At 36.5% G+C, this 18469-nt stretch overlaps 1 protein-coding gene and 1 pseudogene across 1 annotated transcript; both read right to left on the bottom strand.

Annotated features, from left to right (window-relative positions):
• Positions 1-282: 282 nt before the first annotated feature.
• LOC113168314 lies at positions 283-1074 on the bottom strand (annotated as a pseudogene).
• A 4461-nt stretch (positions 1075-5535) lies between these two features.
• Positions 5536-13667, bottom strand: LOC113168313 (butyrophilin-like protein 2). The gene is made up of 7 exons (XM_026369332.1): positions 13613-13667; positions 13178-13513; positions 12769-13081; positions 8940-8949; positions 6950-7262; positions 6572-6853; positions 5536-6050 (listed from the first exon to the last, which is right to left on the bottom strand). The coding sequence occupies exons 1-7, from the start codon at positions 13665-13667 to the stop codon at positions 5536-5538; spliced, it is 1824 nt and encodes a 607-aa protein (XP_026225117.1).
• Positions 13668-18469: the final 4802 nt, after the last annotated feature.

Here is an 18469-nt window from a genome sequence, read left to right as displayed (position 1 = left end):
GATGGCGATGTCCCTCATTTCACCATTTTGAAATGTTTGGTTTCACCACATTGTTTGTGGCTCTGCTGCTGTTATTGGTGCTCGGTCTTCTTTACTGTCGCAAACACAAAGGTAACTGTGTTTTGAACAGAATAGTTTGCTAATGATGAATAATGATGCAGAATTTATAGTTGTTCGCTCACATGAATCAAACTTACCACAAAAAAACTTTAAATTGATAGTCACGTAAAATTAATGTGGGTGCAAAGCACTCAGCTAAAAAAAATTAAACAGACAATATAGTTATTTAAAACCACGTCGACTAATAATGATTTCATGGGTTAGACAATCACCTGTAACTTTGATCTTTGTCTCTCTGGTCTGGTTGATGTTGCTCTGTTGGACTCTACAGGTGATGTTGTTGCTGTGTCTCTTCTCCACAGTCACTCTGCTGCTGACAGTATAGAGGTCATCAGGACCTCTGACTGTCTTTGTAGGTCCAGCAGAGAGGATCTTTCCCTCAGCGTCCAGCCACAACAGCTCAGGCTCTGGATACCAGCCTTTAGACTCACACTGTAAAACCACTATGGTGCTATTTATGTTAATTTCATCTATGACAGGTGAGGAGACAGAACCTGATGATGTGAAGCAGAATTAGGTTTAGATAAATATTGTATATTATTATGTAAACATATGTAGGAACATTCTGCAAACATGAAAACATGTCCACTTACCAACAAGAAGCTCAACAGTCGAGGTTTTACCCTGAGAGGGGAAGTAACACCTGTATTGTCCATTATCAACGTGTTTCAGTGCAGAGAGGCTCAGTGAAAGGTCTCCATGCTTCAGTTTCTCAGTAGAGAGTGATGTTCTTCCTCTGTAAGCTGGGTTTTAATTAACAAGGAGGTTTTGACCTTCATGCCACACATGGACAAATCTGGGTTCCAGGTCAAGTCTCCCCCACTCCAGACTTTTAGAAACAACATCTGCTGCAGGTTCCAGGAGACACGGCAGAATAACATCTTCACCAACTAATGCTGTTACTGTCTGAGATGATCCAACCTCCTGAGACTCACCTGGAAACGAACATGACATACTTTACTTTATTCCTCGTAAAGACAACACAACAGTTTCATACTGACTTCACCCTCTGCTCATATTTTTGTTTAACATACCTCTACAAGAGTCTGTCAGTAGGAGGAGGATTACAGTGCAGTGAAAAACCAAAGTACTAAAGGACATGAGTGGATATTTGAGAGGGAATCTATTATTTAGAGAAACCATCCTGGAGTCCTGAGTAAAAAAATAAGAATAGAAAGTATGAAATACTGAATTAAAAATGATATATTAAATTAATTAAGATAAATCACCAATAATACTAAACACAATTTGTCACTAAGTACAGAAGTCATCACACTCACTCAGTTACTATACGATTTTGTTAAGTATACTGTAGCTACATACTTTACATGAATGTGAACATCTGACAATTACATGCATATCATTTTTTGAACATTTGTATGACTGGCATGAAGTTAATCTTATTTTAGTTTTCTGAAAGTAAGATTTATTATCTAAACAACGCCCTACTGCCCTAGTGTGCAGGTCCCTGCTAAGGACTTTTTATGACCCTGTGTCAGCCTCAGTTGTTCACTACACTGTCGTCTGCTGCGACGCAGTCAGCACAGACTAGGACAGGAACAGACTGAACAAGCTGGTCTGGAGGGGGCAGCTCTATCCTGGGCTACTTGTTGGACTCTTTGGAGGAGGTGGGTGAGACACATTTTTCACTTTTCACCCTCTGCATCAGATTGTGGAGGCTCTGTGCAGCTCCTTCAACAGCTGATTGATAAATAAAGATTTATAAAAGTACCTCATATAGGCAGCAACAACATTTCCCTTCAGTTCATAAGACCTTCAGAAACCATTAGCTCTGCAAGTCAAGACACAAAGATCTTATTTTTTAATTTGAATTCAGAGACTTTAGGTATTTATATCAGATACTGTCTGCTAATGAGCAGTCTTACACAAAGCAGTTATAAAACATAACACAGCTGATCAGTAAAGAACCTGTCTGTGTTACAGAAAATATGACGTTTAGTTTAATAATTGTCACGTGTAATGTAGCTTGAACAGGAAGAGCAGGGTCTTAACGTTAGTTTATTCTAATGTTCAGTCAGTCAGTTGGCAAAAAGACCACATGGAGGTTAAATCTGTCTGCACTAGACAGTGTGAGTAAAGTCTCTCTTTGCATATAATAAAAAAAACACTTTAAAACTAATTTGCAGAATTAATCATGTGAATCAGATTCTTATGATGCACAATTAAAATGACTGAAATTATATAGGAGAAATAAAAGAAAATGTACATACTGATAACCTGCAATATTCACTTTACATAATAGTCGTGATATATAATTGTCTGTATTTTGTATGAGGTTGTTTTTATTTTCCTCTTTAGTGACCAGCACGTTACTACTGCTTGCTGTACCAGTTCAGATATGTTATGGTTGGAAAAACAGTAAGTAGTTTTTAACTGCACACAGTGTTTTTTTATGCTTCATACATTTATATTACAGGTACAGAAACATGTCATCTTTAGCAGTCTGGTGGCTCTGCTGACTGGAGAGTGATGAAGAAGCTGAAGAACAATCCAGCAAACGCTACTCAATGGGAAACATCCACAGGATCTCTAGTTATTCTGTCTAGAATCGCCCTTGAGTCAGACAGTGGTGAATACTGGTGTGAAAATACAAACGGGACAGTGAGCGAAAGCATCAACATCTCAGTCACAGGTATCAGCCAGTAAATTAAATGTCTCTTAATTCTGGGAAACATTTGTTTACAGGCCTGTAACTGAATGTCAGTAGTTACAGGACATTCTTACAAACCTACCTACTTTCTCTCACTTTATATATGAAATGTGATTTTATCTTCTTCATGTTCAGCTGGTTCTGTGGTCCTGGACATTCCTGCTGTTCCCATGATGGAGGGAGATGATGGGATTCTGCACTGCAGGAACAAGAAGATCCACAACTCGCAGCTTGCTGCTGATTTCTATAAAGACGGCCTCCTCATCATGACGGGATATGAAGGAAATCTGCCTATTTTCAATGTGTCCAAATCTCATGAAGGACTGTACAAATGTATCATCTCTGAAGCAGAATCACCAGAGTTGGCTGACCGTCAGAAGTGAGAGAGACCTCAGCTTCAGAAGTTACACAGGGTGTGTTAATATAGATTACTGCGGTTTTCTATTGAGGTGTGAGAGACCTGCACTGTGTTTGATTATAAAAACACGTAAAACGTTTTATGTATGGAGTTAAGTTTTTAGTGCACAGTGACACTTTGAACATCCACATTTTCTTCGCTCAGCAAAATAGATCTCAGAGAATCTAGAGATTCCTTCAACTGATGATGGAGACGTCCCTCATTTAACTTTTTTTTCAATTGGTTGGTTTCATCATTTTGTTTGTGGCTTTGCTGCTGGTGCTCGTTCTTCTTTACTGTCGCAAACACAAAGGTAACTGTGATTTGAACAGAATTGTTTGTCAAAGATGAATAATGATGTACGATTTATATTTGCTCGCTCACATGAATCAAACTTATCACAAAAAAACTTATTCAAATATTCACCTAAAACTTTGAGCCATTCTTTTTTCTTATAGACAAAATTTTTCATTTTCCATACTTCAGTGAGCTGTTTTTCCTCTACGACTGCACCAGTAATAACACACTCAGCTGAGTCTACAAAATATGTACTATCGCACCTTCACACTGATTTGATTCCAATTATTATTATTATTATTATTATTATTATTATATTAGTATTATATAATAACAGAGAGGAACAATGTCAGTACAACATAGTGCTGTGTGTTATACCCCAGGAAAAAAGAGTAACCTTGATAAAGTGGTTTGCATTTGACTTTAATTTATTTCTTTGTATTTTGTATCATCTGCAACAACTTTTTCACCTACACATTTAAGTAGAATCATATGAAAGTTTTCCCCCATCATTTTATCCTGCTGATATCAGAGATTATCTTTGAGCTTTTTAGATACAACCACATGAGAAAAACGCTTAAACTTTTGTAGCTTCTCTAATCTTATTTATTGCTTCTAGTGAAGCCATCCAATGTGTGATGTTAGAAGCGTCACGTCATCAGATCGTTGCATTATAGTGATTCCAAGATAAAATAACTAGAACGTAATTTTAGACCTAACTTAGATTAAATCTTAGGTAAATGCACAAATGAGTAAAGAATGTTCTACTGAAATCAAGATGTCATTACACGAGATTTACTGGGTAGATAAATGTTAGAATTATTTATTCAATTAGTTTATTTTTTACTTTTTGTATCATTTGTTGTATTACTAACTTATTAACTAACCTGTAGGCATGTTTTGCTAATTATTTGCTTTTTTATATTCACCCTGTTTTACAAAATCAATTCTTGAGATGAATTTCATTTTTATTCATCACAGGTCAATGAGAGCAAAAAAACTGCAAAAGAGAAGAGTTATAAAGCTGATCTGTGGCAGAAGTGTGTGCAGAAAAAGCAATGAAACCATATTCATTAAACTATTACAGGAAGCTACTGTTTTTTAATGACCTTGCATTTCATACCAAAGCACAGTTTAAATCATATTGCATTTATATTCACTCATGCACTCAAATCACTGGAAGAGGAAGCACAAAGACCACAGTTTAGCACCTTAGTTGAGTGTTGAGTTTGTGTCAGAAAGTATATGGAGTGAACAATACATGACTTAAGACACAGCGTCATCTGAGCTGACGGGGAACCAAACAGGTAGGAACAAAAATGATATTTTATTAAACCACAAGGGCAGGGAACAAACACTAATAAAGTATCAACTTAAAACACTGCGGTAACGCAGGCACAAACTCAAAATAATACTCCAACGAAAGCATACAAAGTACCAACAAAAAAACACCCTCTAATGCGGACAAGAAACCAACAGACAAACTAGACGTACAAAGTAACAACCCAAAGGACACAGCAAAGCCAGGAAAAAACAAACTCCCAAATGAAAACAAGGTCCAACAAATTGAAGTGACGTCCGGAGTGGAGTGGATCCATGAAAAGTGCAATGAACCAGCTAAAAACAGAGGACTGAGAGGTGCTTATAAAACAAAGAGATGCACAACTCGTCAGCCATTAGTCTGGTGAGGTTAGAGTGGAGGAAGAGGAAGTCGATATATGGGCGTGGCAGGAGAGAAACTAAAACCGAACCCACAGACAAGTTTGTACCTTTACAGACACATTAACCCCTCTTCCTTCTTGTTCTGATTTTTTTCATTCAAGTGATTCACTGGCATAATAAGAATAATTTGAAAGCAATGACCTCTGTTTTTCTTTATTTTCAGTCCTTAGGCACCTGTAGTAAAACAAGATAATTCCAGTACAGCTAGTCAGACACTTGACTAACAACAAACTAAACACTAAACTATAACAAACATAACAAAATAAAAAAGTTAAAAACTGATAAAACCTCTTCAATATTTCTAGTCTAAAGTTTAAACCTCAGTGAATCAAGTTTCCTCTTCCTGACTGATTTCTTTCTCTCTCTCCAGTTTCTCACTGATTTCTACTTCGTGTTTCTCTACTTCTTTCTTCTTCTCTTTCATTTCTTCCAGCACCTCATCTGTTTTCCTCAGTAGTGTCTGAGTATTATGTTGCAGTACATCATGTTCTCGTTTTCTCTTCATCAGCTGTTGTTTGGTCTCTAATAAGAGTTCTTTGAGTTTAAGGTATCCCTTCACTCTGTCACTTTCTGTTTCTTTGTCCACTGACTGAAGCTTCGTATCAAACTCTACATTTTCTTTCTTAGTGTCTGTGTGTTGATTTATGAGTTGATCTTTGAGTTTGTTCAGTTCATCACTCTGTTCCATCAGCATATTGACCAGCTGTTCCAGCTGTTTCTGTTCTTCTTCTTTCTTCTGTAACTCTTCATTAAGTTTAGCTTTTTCCTCCTTTATCTTGTTTTCTGCCAACAGCTGCTCTTTCTCTCTGAGTTCAGCTTCACGCTCATGGTGAATCTTTGCCTCTGTGTGGAAATAGAAACAAGTAGCAGGGTTGAATTTGTGCTGTGTATGGAGATATCACAGTGAACAAAACAGCATAATGCAAATTTGACACTATCAACGTTTTTTTTTTCTTTTTTTAAGGACTGAAAGGACAGTTTTAAAAATGTTAAATATAATAAATTTATGTAAAAATGTTTTTATAAAATAATATTAATTCAATGGAATTAAGCTACTCACAAGTAGCTTAATTCGTATTTGAAACTGTAGCCAACAGTGCAGTGATTAAGTTCAGTTTCTCATATTAAAATAAAAAAAACTGTTCTAGTACCTTCGATTCTGTTTTGTCTCCATTTCCACAAACCAAAAATTGCTCCACAAATGAAAACTAGTGCAGTGATCAAGATGATACTGACACGAGCTGCAGAAAAGGATGTGGGTGCAAAGCACTCAGCTGAAAAAATATATAAACAGACAAGATAGTTCTGTAAAACCACAGCTCAGCTGTTTAAACACTAATAATGACTTTAGGGGAAAAAATCACCTGTAACTTCGATCTGTGTCTCTCTGGTCTGGTTGATGTTTCTCTGTTGGACTCTACAGATGATGTTGTTGCTGTGTCTCTTCTCCACAGTCACTCTGCTGCTGACAGTATAGAGGTCATCAGGACCTCTGACTGTCTCTGTAGGTCCAGCAGAGAGGATCTTTCCCTCAGCGTCCAGCCACAACAGCTCAGGCTTTGGATACCAGCCTTTAGACTCACACTGTAAAACCACTATGCTGCTGTTTATGTTAATTTCAACTATGACAGGTGAGGAAACAGAACCTGATGATGTGAAGGAGAAGGTTTAGTGAAATATTGTATTTTATCATGTAAACATATGTAGGAACATTCTGCAAACATGAAAACATGTCCACTTACCAACAAGAAGCTCAACAGTCGAGGTTTTACCCTGAGAGGGGAAGTAACACCTGTATTGTCCATTATCAGAGTGTTTCAGTGCAGAGAGGCTCAGTGAAAGGTCTCCATGCTTCAGTTTCTCAGTGGACAGTGATGTTCTTCCTCTGTAAGCTGAGTTTTGATTAACAAGAAGGTTTTGACCTTCATGCCACACATGGACAAATCTGGGTTCCAGGTCAAGTCTCCCCCACTCCAGACTTTTAGAAACAACATCTGCTGCAGGTTCCAGGAGACACGGCAGAATAACATCTTCACCAACTAATGCTGTTACTGTCTGAGATGATCCAACCTCCTGAGACTCACCTGGAAAGGTACATGACATACTTTACTTTATTCCTCGTAAAGACAACACAACAGTTTCATACTGACTTCACCCTCTGCTCATATTTTTGTTTAACATACCTGTAAGATAGTCTGTCAGTAGGAGGAGGATTATAGTGCATTGAAAAACCAAAGTACTGAAGGACATGAGTGGATATTTGAGAGGGAATCCATTATTCAAAGAAATCATCCTGGAGTCCTGAGTAAAAGAATAAGAATAGAAAGTCTTAAATACTGAATTAAAAACAATATATTAAATGAATCAAGATAAATTATCAGAAATACTAAACATACGTTGTCACTATGTACAAAAGTCATCACACTCACTCGGTACCTATTTGATATTCCTTAATTTACTGTAACTACATACTTTAAATGAATGTGAACATCTGAAAATGACATGCATATGATTTTTTGAACACTTGTATGACTGGCATGAAGTTATTCTTAGTTTAGTATTCTGAAAGTAAGATTCGTTATCTAAACGACGCCCTACTGCACAAGAGTGTTCTTCATTGTGCAACGTGGTAAGAACCAGTTTCATTTAGAGACACAGTAAAACTTTTAGTAATCAGCACCGAACATTGCTCCTTTAACAGTAATTCGTTTGGCACCAGTTAGAAAAAAAACCCAAAAACTTTCTAAATGTAATGAAGGAATAAATAATATTACAAAACCTTCCAAACATTTATTACAAATGAACAACACTACAGGAAATAGTGGCGAAACACAATATATTCGTGTATATTTGTTTTTTTTGTTTTTTTTTTGCTCTTCGATATTCCCATTAGCGACACATTAATTCAAAGGTAATGAACATATGTTCGAAACTGAAATAAAACATTTTAACTTAAAGTAAAGGTACGTACCGGTTGTACATCGGCAGCAGTCAGTTCAGTATGAAGCTGTGGGTCAAAGTGCAAATGTAAGAGCAATATAAAAAAAGTACTTTGACCTGTATTTTACTTTTGTGCAAGAGTTGTGTTCAATTCTAAAATGAATTAAAACATTTGTAGACAGTGTTACTGAAGACTGCTAAAGGTTTACTGAGTGAGTACAATAATACTTTTTAGCTTTTAAAACATTTGCACATCTCCTGTATTGTTAGTTAAAGAAATGAAATCACCATTGTTCTGTATAATAATTATATAGTGAGTTAATGAATAACTCAAAATGTTCTTTGTAAACTGTATGCTAACTGTTTATTGCTACTGAAAACTAACTTCAAAACACATTTTCAATGAATTAGATCAAAATACAATTACAAATTATTAAATACAAATTACATTTGCTCTAAATTAGCAATGTGTTTTAATGATGACAGCATTTTAAATTTTGCTCGAAACAAAAGAGCTCATGAAAGACTTTCGGAGAAAGACACCACCTCACATACACCCAGGGCTCAGACATAGAGATGGGGGACAGTTTTAAGTATTTGGATGGTCACCTAAATAATAAACTATACTGGTCCCACAGCAATGACGCCCTGTATAAGAAGGGTCAAAGTCAGCTCCATCTTCTGAGGAGACTGAGGTCCTTTGGAGTGAGCAGGTCCCTGTTAAGGACATGTTATGACCCTGTGTCAGCCTCAGTTGTTCACTACACTGTCGCCTGCTGATGCAGTCAGCACAGAGGGGCAGCTCTATCCTGGGCTTCTTGTTGGACTCTGTGGAGGAGGTGGGTGAGAGGACTTCAGACAAGCTGACATCCATTATGGACAACACCTCTCACCATCTGCATCAGACAGTGGAGGCTCTGTGCAGCTCCTTCAAAAGCAGAATGATAAATAAAGATTTTTAAAAGTACTTCATAAAGGCAGCAACAACATTTACCTTCAGTTAATAAGACCTTCAGAAACCATTAGCTCTGCAAGTCAAGACACTAAGATCTTGTTTATTTTTTATTTGAATTCAGAGACTTTAGGTATTTATTTCAGATACTGTGTGCTAGTGAACAGTCTTACACAAAACAGTTATTAAACATAACAGAGCTGATCAGTAAAGAACCCGTCTGTGTTACAGAAAATATGACATTTAGTTTAACAATTGTCATGTCTGATGTAGCTTGAACAGGAAGAGCAGGGTCTTAACATTCGTATATTCTGTCATTTGGCAAAAAGACCACATGGAGGTTAAATCTGTCTGCACCAGACAGTGTGAGTAAAGTCTCTCTTTGCATATAATGAAAAAAAAACACTTTTAAACTAATTTGCAGAATTAACCATGTGAATCAGATTCTTATGGCTCACAATTAAAATGATTGAAATTATATAGGAGCAATATAAAAAATCACATTGTGATAACCTGCAGTATGCACTTTACATAATAGTTGTGATATATAATTGTCTGTATTTTGTATAAGGTTGTTTTAATTTTCCTCTTTAGTGATGAGTATTTTACTTCTGCTTGCTGTAAAAGTTCAGATATGTTATGGTTGGAAAAACAGTAAGTAGTTTTAAATGCATAAACATACAAGTGATTTTGTTTTGCAGCATACTTATGTTTAAATTAAAGGTACAGAAACATACATCAGCTTTATTTACCTTCTCTGCTCTCTCATGTCAGATTTACCTCATATTGATCCAAACAGACTGCAGTTCTTTGAATATGACACTATCTCTGTAAAGTGTGAGCTGTCTGGTGGCTCTGCTGACTGGAGAGTGATGAAGAAGCTGAAGAACAATCCAGCAAACGCTACTCAATGGGAAACATCCACAGGATCTCTAATTATTCAAGTCGCCTTTGAGTCAGACAGTGGTGAATACTGGTGTGAAAATACAAACGGGACAATGAGCGAAAGCATCAACATCTCAGTCACAGGTATCAGCCAGTAAATAAAATGTCTCTTAATTCTGGGAAACATTTGTTTACAGGCCTGTAACTGAATGTCAGTAGTTACAGGACAGTCTGAGAAACCTACCTGCTTTCTCTCACCTTATATATGAAATGTGATTTTATCTTCTTCATGTTCAGCTGGTTCTGTGGTCCGGGACATTCCTGCTTTTCCCATGATGGTGGGAGATGATGGGATTCTGCACTGCAGGAACAAGAAGATCCACAACTCGCCATTTGCAGCTGATTTCTATAAAGACGGCCTCCTCATCATGACGGGATATGAAGGAAATCTGCCTATTTTCAATGTGTCCAAATCTCATGAAGGACTGTACAAATGTATCATCTCTGAAGCAGAATCACCAGAGTTGGCTGACCGTCAGAAGTGAGAGAGACCTCAGCTTCAGAAGTTACACAGGGTGTGTTAATATAGATTGCTGCGGTTTTCTAATGAGGTGTGAGAGACCTGCAGTGTTTTGATTAATAAAACACAGAAAACGTTTTTTGTTTTATGACGTAGTAAATTAATAGAGTCAGAAAATTACATTTATAGTGTAAAGTATTTTGGATGTTCACATTTTCTTTGCTCAGCTAAAGAGATCTCAGAAAATCCAGAGATTCCTTCAACTGAGGATGGAGACCTCCCTCGTTTCACCATTTTCCAATTGGTTGGTTTCACCATTTTGTTTGTGGCTCTGCTGCTGCTGTTGGTGCTCGGTCTTCTTTACTGTCGTAAACACAAAGGTATTTGCTTGCTCACATGAATCAAACTTCCATAATCAAAAAATCTTTAAGTCAATAGTCACGTAAAACTTTGAGCCATTTTTTTGTTTCTTATTGACTAAATTTTTTTATTTCTCACACTTCAGTGGGCTGTTTTTCCTCTACGACTGCACCAGTAATAACACACTCAGGTGAGTCTACAGAATATGTAGTTTCGCAACTGATTTGGTTCCAGTTATTATCGCCCCAGGAAAAAAGAGGTAACCTTGATACAGCGGTTTGCATTTGACTTTAATTTATTTCTTTGTATTTTGTATCACCTGTAACAACTTTTTCACCTACACATTTAAATAGAATTCATATGAAGTTTTCCCCCATCATTTCATACTGCTAATAATCAGAGATCATCTTTGAGCTTTTTAGATACAAACCACATGAGAAAAACGCAAACAGAAGCTTCACTTTTGTAGCTTCTCTAATCTTATTTATTGCCCCTAGTGAAGCCATCAAATGTGTGATGTTAGAAGCGTCATCAGATCGTGCATTATAGTGATTCAAAGATAGAATAACTAGAACTGTAATTGTACCAAAGAAATCTCAAAAGCAAAAGTCTTAAATTAAAATCTTAGGTAGTGCACAAATGAGTAAAGAATGTTCTACTGAAATCAAGATGTCATTACACGAGATTTACTGGGTAGATAAATATTAGAATTATTTATTCAATTAGTTTATTTTTTTCCAGTACAACTAGTCAAATATCTGACTAATAAATGACCACACAGTCATAATGCACCTATTTCCTTACCAGCCAAGTAACACATAAAATTAAAAATTATATAACTGACATTTCTAATTCTAATTTCTGATCAAGTTTACTCTTTCTTCTCTAACTGATTTCTTTCTCTTTCTTTCTCTCTCTCAAGTTTCTCACTGATTTCTAGTTTGTGTTTCTCTACTTCTTTCTTCTTTTCTTTCATTTCATTCATCACCTCATCTGTTTTATTCAGTACTGTCTGAGTATTATGTTGCAGTAATTCATGTTCTTGTTTTCTCTTCATCTGCTGTCGTCTGGTTATTAATGTGATTTCTTTCAGTTTAAGGTATCCCTTCGCTCTGTCACTTTCTGTTTCTTTGTCCACTGACTGAAGCTTCTTATCAAACTCTCCATGTTCTCTCTCCATGTCTTTGTTTTGTTGCAAGAGTTGATCTTTGAGTTTGTTCAGTTCATCACTCTGTTTCTTCAGCATATTGACCAGCTGTTCCAGCTGTTTCTCTTCTTCTTCTTTCTTCTGTAACTTGTCATTGAGTTTTGCTTTGTCCTCCTGTTTCTTGGTTTCTGCCAACAGCTGCTCTTTCTCTCTGAGTTCAGCTTCACGCTGATGGTGAATCTTTGCCTCTGAGTGGAAATAGAAACAAGGAGCAGGTTGTATTTAATTTAAACATGTGCTGTGTATGATATTACGGTGAACTAAACAGCATTAAATCAAATTTGACACTATCAAAGTTTTTTGTTTGTTTTTTAACAAGACAAAACAATAACATCTTAAATATTTTAAATATAATATATTTCAGTAAAAGTGTTTTTAAATGTTTTTTTTTTTTTATAAATAATACTAATGTAACTTAATTAAATTTAATTTTAGCTTTCTACAAATATTAGTATTTGAAACACTAGAGCTTCAGTTGCACATAACCAAAGTCCCACAGCTGTTCTAGTACCTTTGATTCTGTTTTGTCTCCATTTCCACAAACCAAAAATTGCTCCACAAATGAAAACTAGTGCAGTGATCAAGATGATACTGACACGAGCTGCAGAGAAAGATGTGGGTGCAAAGCACTCAGCTAAAAAGAAATTAAACAGATAACACAGTGTTAGTTATGTAATCACAGATCAGCTGTTTAAACACTAATAATGACTTTAGGGGGAAAAAATCACCTGTAACTTTAATCTGTGTCTCTCTGATCTGGTTAATGTTGCTCTGTTGGACTCTACAGGTGATGTTGTTGCTGTGTCTCTTCTCCACAGTCACTCTGCTGCTGACAGTATAGAGTTCATCAGGACCTCTGACTGTCTCTGTAGGTCCAGCAGAGAGGATCTTTCCCTCAGCGTCCAGCCACAACAGCTCAGGCTCTGGATACCAACCTTTAGACTCACACTGTAAAACCACTATGCTGCTGTTTATGTTAATTTCAGCTATGACAGGTGAGGAGACAGAACCTGATGATGTGAAACAGAAGGTTTAGTGAAATATTGTATATTAACATGTAAACATATGTAGAAACATTCTGCAAACATGAAAACATGTCCACTTACCAACAAGAAGCTCAACAGTGGAGGTTTTACCCTGAGAGGGGAAGTAACACCTGTATTGTCCATTATCAGCGTGTTTCAGTGCAGAGAGGCTCAGTGAAAGGTCTCCATGCTTCAGTTTCTCAGTGGACAGTGATGTTCTTCCTCTGTAAGCTGGGTTTTGATTAACAAGGAGGTTTTGACCTTCATGCCACACATGGACAAATCTGGGTTCCAGGTCAAGTCTCCCCCACTCCAGACTTTTAGAAACAACATCTGCTGCAGGTTCCAGGAGACACGGCAGAATAACATCTTCACCAATTAATGCTGTCTGAGATGATCCAACCTCCTGAGACTCACCTGGAAAGGTACATGATGTACTTTTCTATTTTACTGGTAAAGACAACACAACAGTTTCACACTGACTTCACCCTCTGCTCATATTTTTGTTTAACATACCTGTAAGATGGAGGAGGATTATAGTGCAGTGAAAAACCAAAGTACTGAAGGACATGAGTGGATATTTGAGAGGGAATCTATTATTTAGAGAAATCATCCTGGAGTTCTGAGTAAAGGAATAAGAATAGAAAGTATGAAATACTGAATTAAATACAATATATTAAATGAATCAAGATAAATTATAAGAAACACTAAAAATGCGTTGTCACTATGTACATAAGTCGTCACACTCACTCAGTCACGAAACGATTTTGTTAAGTTTACTGTAGTTACATACTTTACATGATGAATGTGACCATCTGAAAATGACATGCATATAATTTGTTGAACACTTAAGTTAAGTTAGTAGCTTAGTTTTCTGAAAGTAAGATTCATTATCTAAACGACCCCTTACTACTGCTACAAAGCACAAAGTTGTTCTTCATTGTGCAACGTGGTGAAAACTAGTTTTACTTACAAAGACACAGTAAAACTTTTAATGATCAGCGGTGAACATTGTTTCTTTATCAGTAATTTGTTTGGCAGCAGTTAGAAAAACAAACTAAAACTCACAAAATGTAATGTTCACCTGAATAAAGTATTTTACAAAACACAACTACAAATGAACAACACTACAGGAAATAGTGGGAAACACAATACAGGATTATGTATTTGTTATTTGTTTTTTGCTCTACGATATTCACATTTGAGACACATTAATTCAAAGGTAGTGAAAATACGTTTAAAACTAAAATAAATATTTTAACTTAAGTAAAGTACATACCTGTTGTAGATTAGCAGCAGTCAGTTCAGTATGAAGCTGTGAGTCAAAGTGTAAAATCTAAGAGCAATATAAAAAAAGTACTTTGACCTGTGTTTTACTTTTGTGCAAGAGTTGTGTTCAATTCTAAACAGAATTAAAACATTTGTAGACAGTGTTACTGAAGACTGCTAAAGGTTTACTGACTGAGTACAATAGTAACAGTCGGGTCTAAAGTAACCACAACACTTTTCAGAGAGACGAAGACAATAAAGCACCACAAGGACACTGTTCGGCCTTTTTTACTTGCAAGGGGAGCCAGACCGAGGCCTTAGCATTGTAAGCACTTCACTCAGGAGCTGCCAACTCCGTCGGTCTCCCCTTTGTACAAGCGATTTATTGAAAACTGGGACACGCCCTGTAGTTACAGACGTGGGCGGTGGTATGGTTACAAGGAATACATGATGATTATACTGCAGGTAAAAGAACGTTAAGCATAGGCGTATAGCATCAACACCTGTTCAACACAAAGACTGTTGACCTTTTTCTGGCCTTTCAGTTTACCCAGCAACAGTCAGCAGCCCCAACCCACTTCCTGTTTCTTCGTCTGTGTGCAGGGTGCCGCTTCAGTAAAATATAACATGTTCCTGTTACTGACAGGATTAAATCATTGAACACACATATCCTTCATAATGACAATAAGTAAGAAACAATAAATCAGCCTTATGAGTGACGTAACTTCATAATAAGAAAATCATAAACCAGTCAGTAAATCATATTTTTGCTTTTAAAACATTTGCATGTTTTTCTGTATAAAATATTTCTTGTAGTGTTAGTTAAAGAAATGAAATCACCACTGTTCTGTATAATAATTATATGATATGTTTATGGATAACTCAAAATGTCTTTTTTTCCCTCTTTAGTGCTACTAAAAAACTAACTTCAAAACACATTAACTTGACATAATTTCAATGAATTAGATCCAAATATCAATAGTACAATTACACTTGCTCTAAAGTAGAAATGCATTTTAGTGAGGACAGAGCATTTCAACTTTATTCAAAATAAAAGAGCTCATGATAGACTTTTGGAGAAAGACACCACCTCACATACATCCACGGCTCAGACATAGAGATGGGGGACAGTTTAAAGTATCAGGGTGGTCAAATAAATAATAAACTATACTGGTCCTACAGCACTGATGCCCTGTGCAAGAAGGGTCAAAGTGAGCTCAATCTTCTGAGGAGACCGAGGTCCTTTGGAGTGAACAGGTCCCTGCTGAGGACGTTTTATGATCCTGTGTCAGCCTCAGTTGTTCACTACACTGTCGTCTGCTGGGATGCAGTCAGCACAGAGGGGCAGCTCTGTCCTGAGCTTCTTGTTGAACTCTGTGGAGGAGGTGGGTGAGAGGATGTCAGCTTGTCTGAACATTATCAACAACACCTCTCACCCTCTGCATCAGACAGTGGAGGCGCTGAGCAGCTCCTTCAGCAGCAGAATGATAAATCCTTAGTGTAGATTTTTATAAGTACCTCATATAGGCAGCAACAACATTTTCCTCAGTTGATCAGACCTTCAGAAACCATTAGCTCTGCAAGTCAAGACACTAAGATCTTATTTTTTAATTTAAATTCAGAGAATTGGTTAATTAATTGAGTATTTATATCAGATACTGTCTGCTAGTGAGCAGTTTTACACAAAGCAGTTATTAAACATAACAGAGCACATCAGTAAAGAACCAGTCTGTGTTACAGAAAATATGACATTTAGTTTATCAATTGTTATTTCTAATGTAGAACAAGAAGAGGAGGGTCTTAACATTAGTTTATTCTGATGTTCAGTCAGTCAGCTGGCAAAAAGACCACATGGAGGTTACATTTGTCTGCACCAGACAGTGTGAGTAAAATCTATCTTTGTTACTCCCTTTGTATATAATGAAAAAAACAATTTAAAACTAATTTGCAGAACTAATCATGTGAATCAGATTCTTATGGCTCAAAATTAAAATGATTGAAATTATATAGGAGCAATATAAAAATTCACATTCTGATATCCTACAGTATGCACTTTACTTAATAGTCGTGATATATAATTGTCTGTATTTTGTATGAGGTTGTTTTTATTTTCCTCTTTAGTGACCAGCATGTTAGTTCTGTTTGCTGTACAAGTTCAGATATGTTATGGTTGGAAAAACAATAAGTAGTTTTTAACTGTATACATAAGAAGGGAATTTGTTTTGTATCATAGGTTTATATTACAGGTACAGAAACATACGTCATCTTTATCTTCTCTTCTCTGTTCTCTCATATCAGTATTACCTCATATTGACCCAAACAGACTGCAGTTCTTTGAATATGACACTATCTCTGTAAAGTGTGAGCAGTCTGGTGGCTCTGCTGACTGGAGAGTGAACAATCCAGCAAACGCTACTCAATGGGAAACATCCACAGGATCTCTACTTATTCAAGTCGCCTTTGAGTCAGACAGTGGTGAATACTGGTGTGAAAATACAAACGGGACAATGAGCGAAAGCATCAACATCTCAGTCACAGGTATCAGCCAGTAAATGAAATGTCTCTTAATTCTGGAAAACATTTGTTTACAGGTCTGTAACTGAATGTCAGTAGTTACAGGACATTCTTAGAAACCCACCTGCTTTCTCTCACTTTAAATATGAAATGTGATTTTATCTTCTTCATGTTCAGCTGGTTCTGTGGTCCTGGACATTCCTGCTGTTCCCATGATGGAGGGAGATTATGGGATTCTGCACTGCAGGAACAAGAAGATCCACAACTCACAGCTGATTTCTATAAAGGCGGCCTCCTCATCAGGGATATGAAGGAAATCTGCCCATTTTCAGTGTGTCCAAATCTCACGAAGGACTGTACAAATGTATCATCTCTGAAGCGGAATCACCAGAGAGTTGGCTGACCGTCACAGGTGAGAGAAAAATAAAAGGTTTTATGTATGACGAAGTAAATTAATTGGGTCACAACATTAGTTTATAGTTCACAGTGACACTTTGAATGTCCACATCTTTGCTCAGCTAAAGAGATCTCAGAGAATCCAGAGAATCCTTCAACTGAAGATGGCGATGTCCCTCATTTCACCATTTTGAAATGTTTGGTTTCACCATTTAGTTTGTGGCTCTGCTGCTGTTATTGGTGCTCGGTCTTCTTTACTGTCGCAAACAAGGTAACTGTGATTTGAACAGAATAGTTTGCTAATGATGAATAATGATGCAGAATTTATAGTTGTTCGCTCACATGAATCAAACTTACCACAACAAAACTTTAAGTTGATAGTCACGTAAAACATTTTTTTTGTTGACTCAGTCTTTCATTTCTCACACTTCAGTGAGCTGATTTTCCTCTGCGACTCCACCAGTAATAACACATTCAGGTGAGTCTACAGAATATGTACTACTACTGTCGCACCTTCACACTGATTTGGTTCCAATTCTTCTTCTTCTTATTCTTCTTCTTATTATTATTATTCTTATTATTATTATTACTACTACTAGCAGTGATAATATTGTCATTATGTCATGTGATGATGTAGAGTCTGAGGAGGGGGCAGCACTTTGTATTTGGTTTTAATTTTATTTTGTTTGTATTTTGTGTCTTCTGTTTGAGTACAGACCTGTTGCAACAACTTTTTCACTTACACATTTACTGGTAAGTATTATTTTCATGAATTGATTGTTCCCCATCAATTCATACTGCTGATAATCAGAGATGAGAGAACTGCAATTGTACTACAGAAAGGTCAAAAGCAAGTCTTTAAATAAAATCTTAGGTAAAGGCACAAATGAATAAAGAATGTTGTTTTACTGAAATCAAGATGCATCACACAAGATACACTGTGTAGAAAAATATTGTTGGAATTATTTATTCAAACAAATAAAACTAATGGGATTTTTTTGTTTCTCACAGGTCAATGAGAGCAAAAACATCCACAGAGCAAAGAGTTATAAAGCTGCTCTGTGGTAGAAGTTTATGCAAAAACGTAATAAAAACCATTAAAGTATTACAGGAAGCTACTGTTTTTTAATGACCTTGCATTCACAGCAAAGCACAGTTTAAATCACACTGTATTTATTTTCACTCATGCACTCA

Source organism: Anabas testudineus, chromosome 18, assembly GCF_900324465.2.
Source record: "Anabas testudineus chromosome 18, fAnaTes1.2, whole genome shotgun sequence".
Lineage (NCBI taxonomy): Eukaryota > Metazoa > Chordata > Actinopteri > Anabantiformes > Anabantidae > Anabas > Anabas testudineus.
Note: the sequence above shows the minus strand (reverse complement) of the source record. Positions and strands in the feature narration are given on the sequence as shown.

Excerpts from the sequence above, each read along its gene's own strand:
- LOC113168313 (XM_026369332.1), bottom strand. The coding sequence starts at position 13,667 with ATGTCCTTCAGTACTTTGGTTTTTCACTGCACTATAATCCTCCTCCAT. Across the intron at positions 13,514-13,612 it reads AATCCTCCTCCATCTTACAG|GTGAGTCTCAGGAGGTTGGA; the intron begins GTATGTTAAACA and ends GTACCTTTCCAG. Across the intron at positions 13,082-13,177 it reads CACTGTTGAGCTTCTTGTTG|GTTCTGTCTCCTCACCTGTC; the intron begins GTAAGTGGACAT and ends TCACATCATCAG.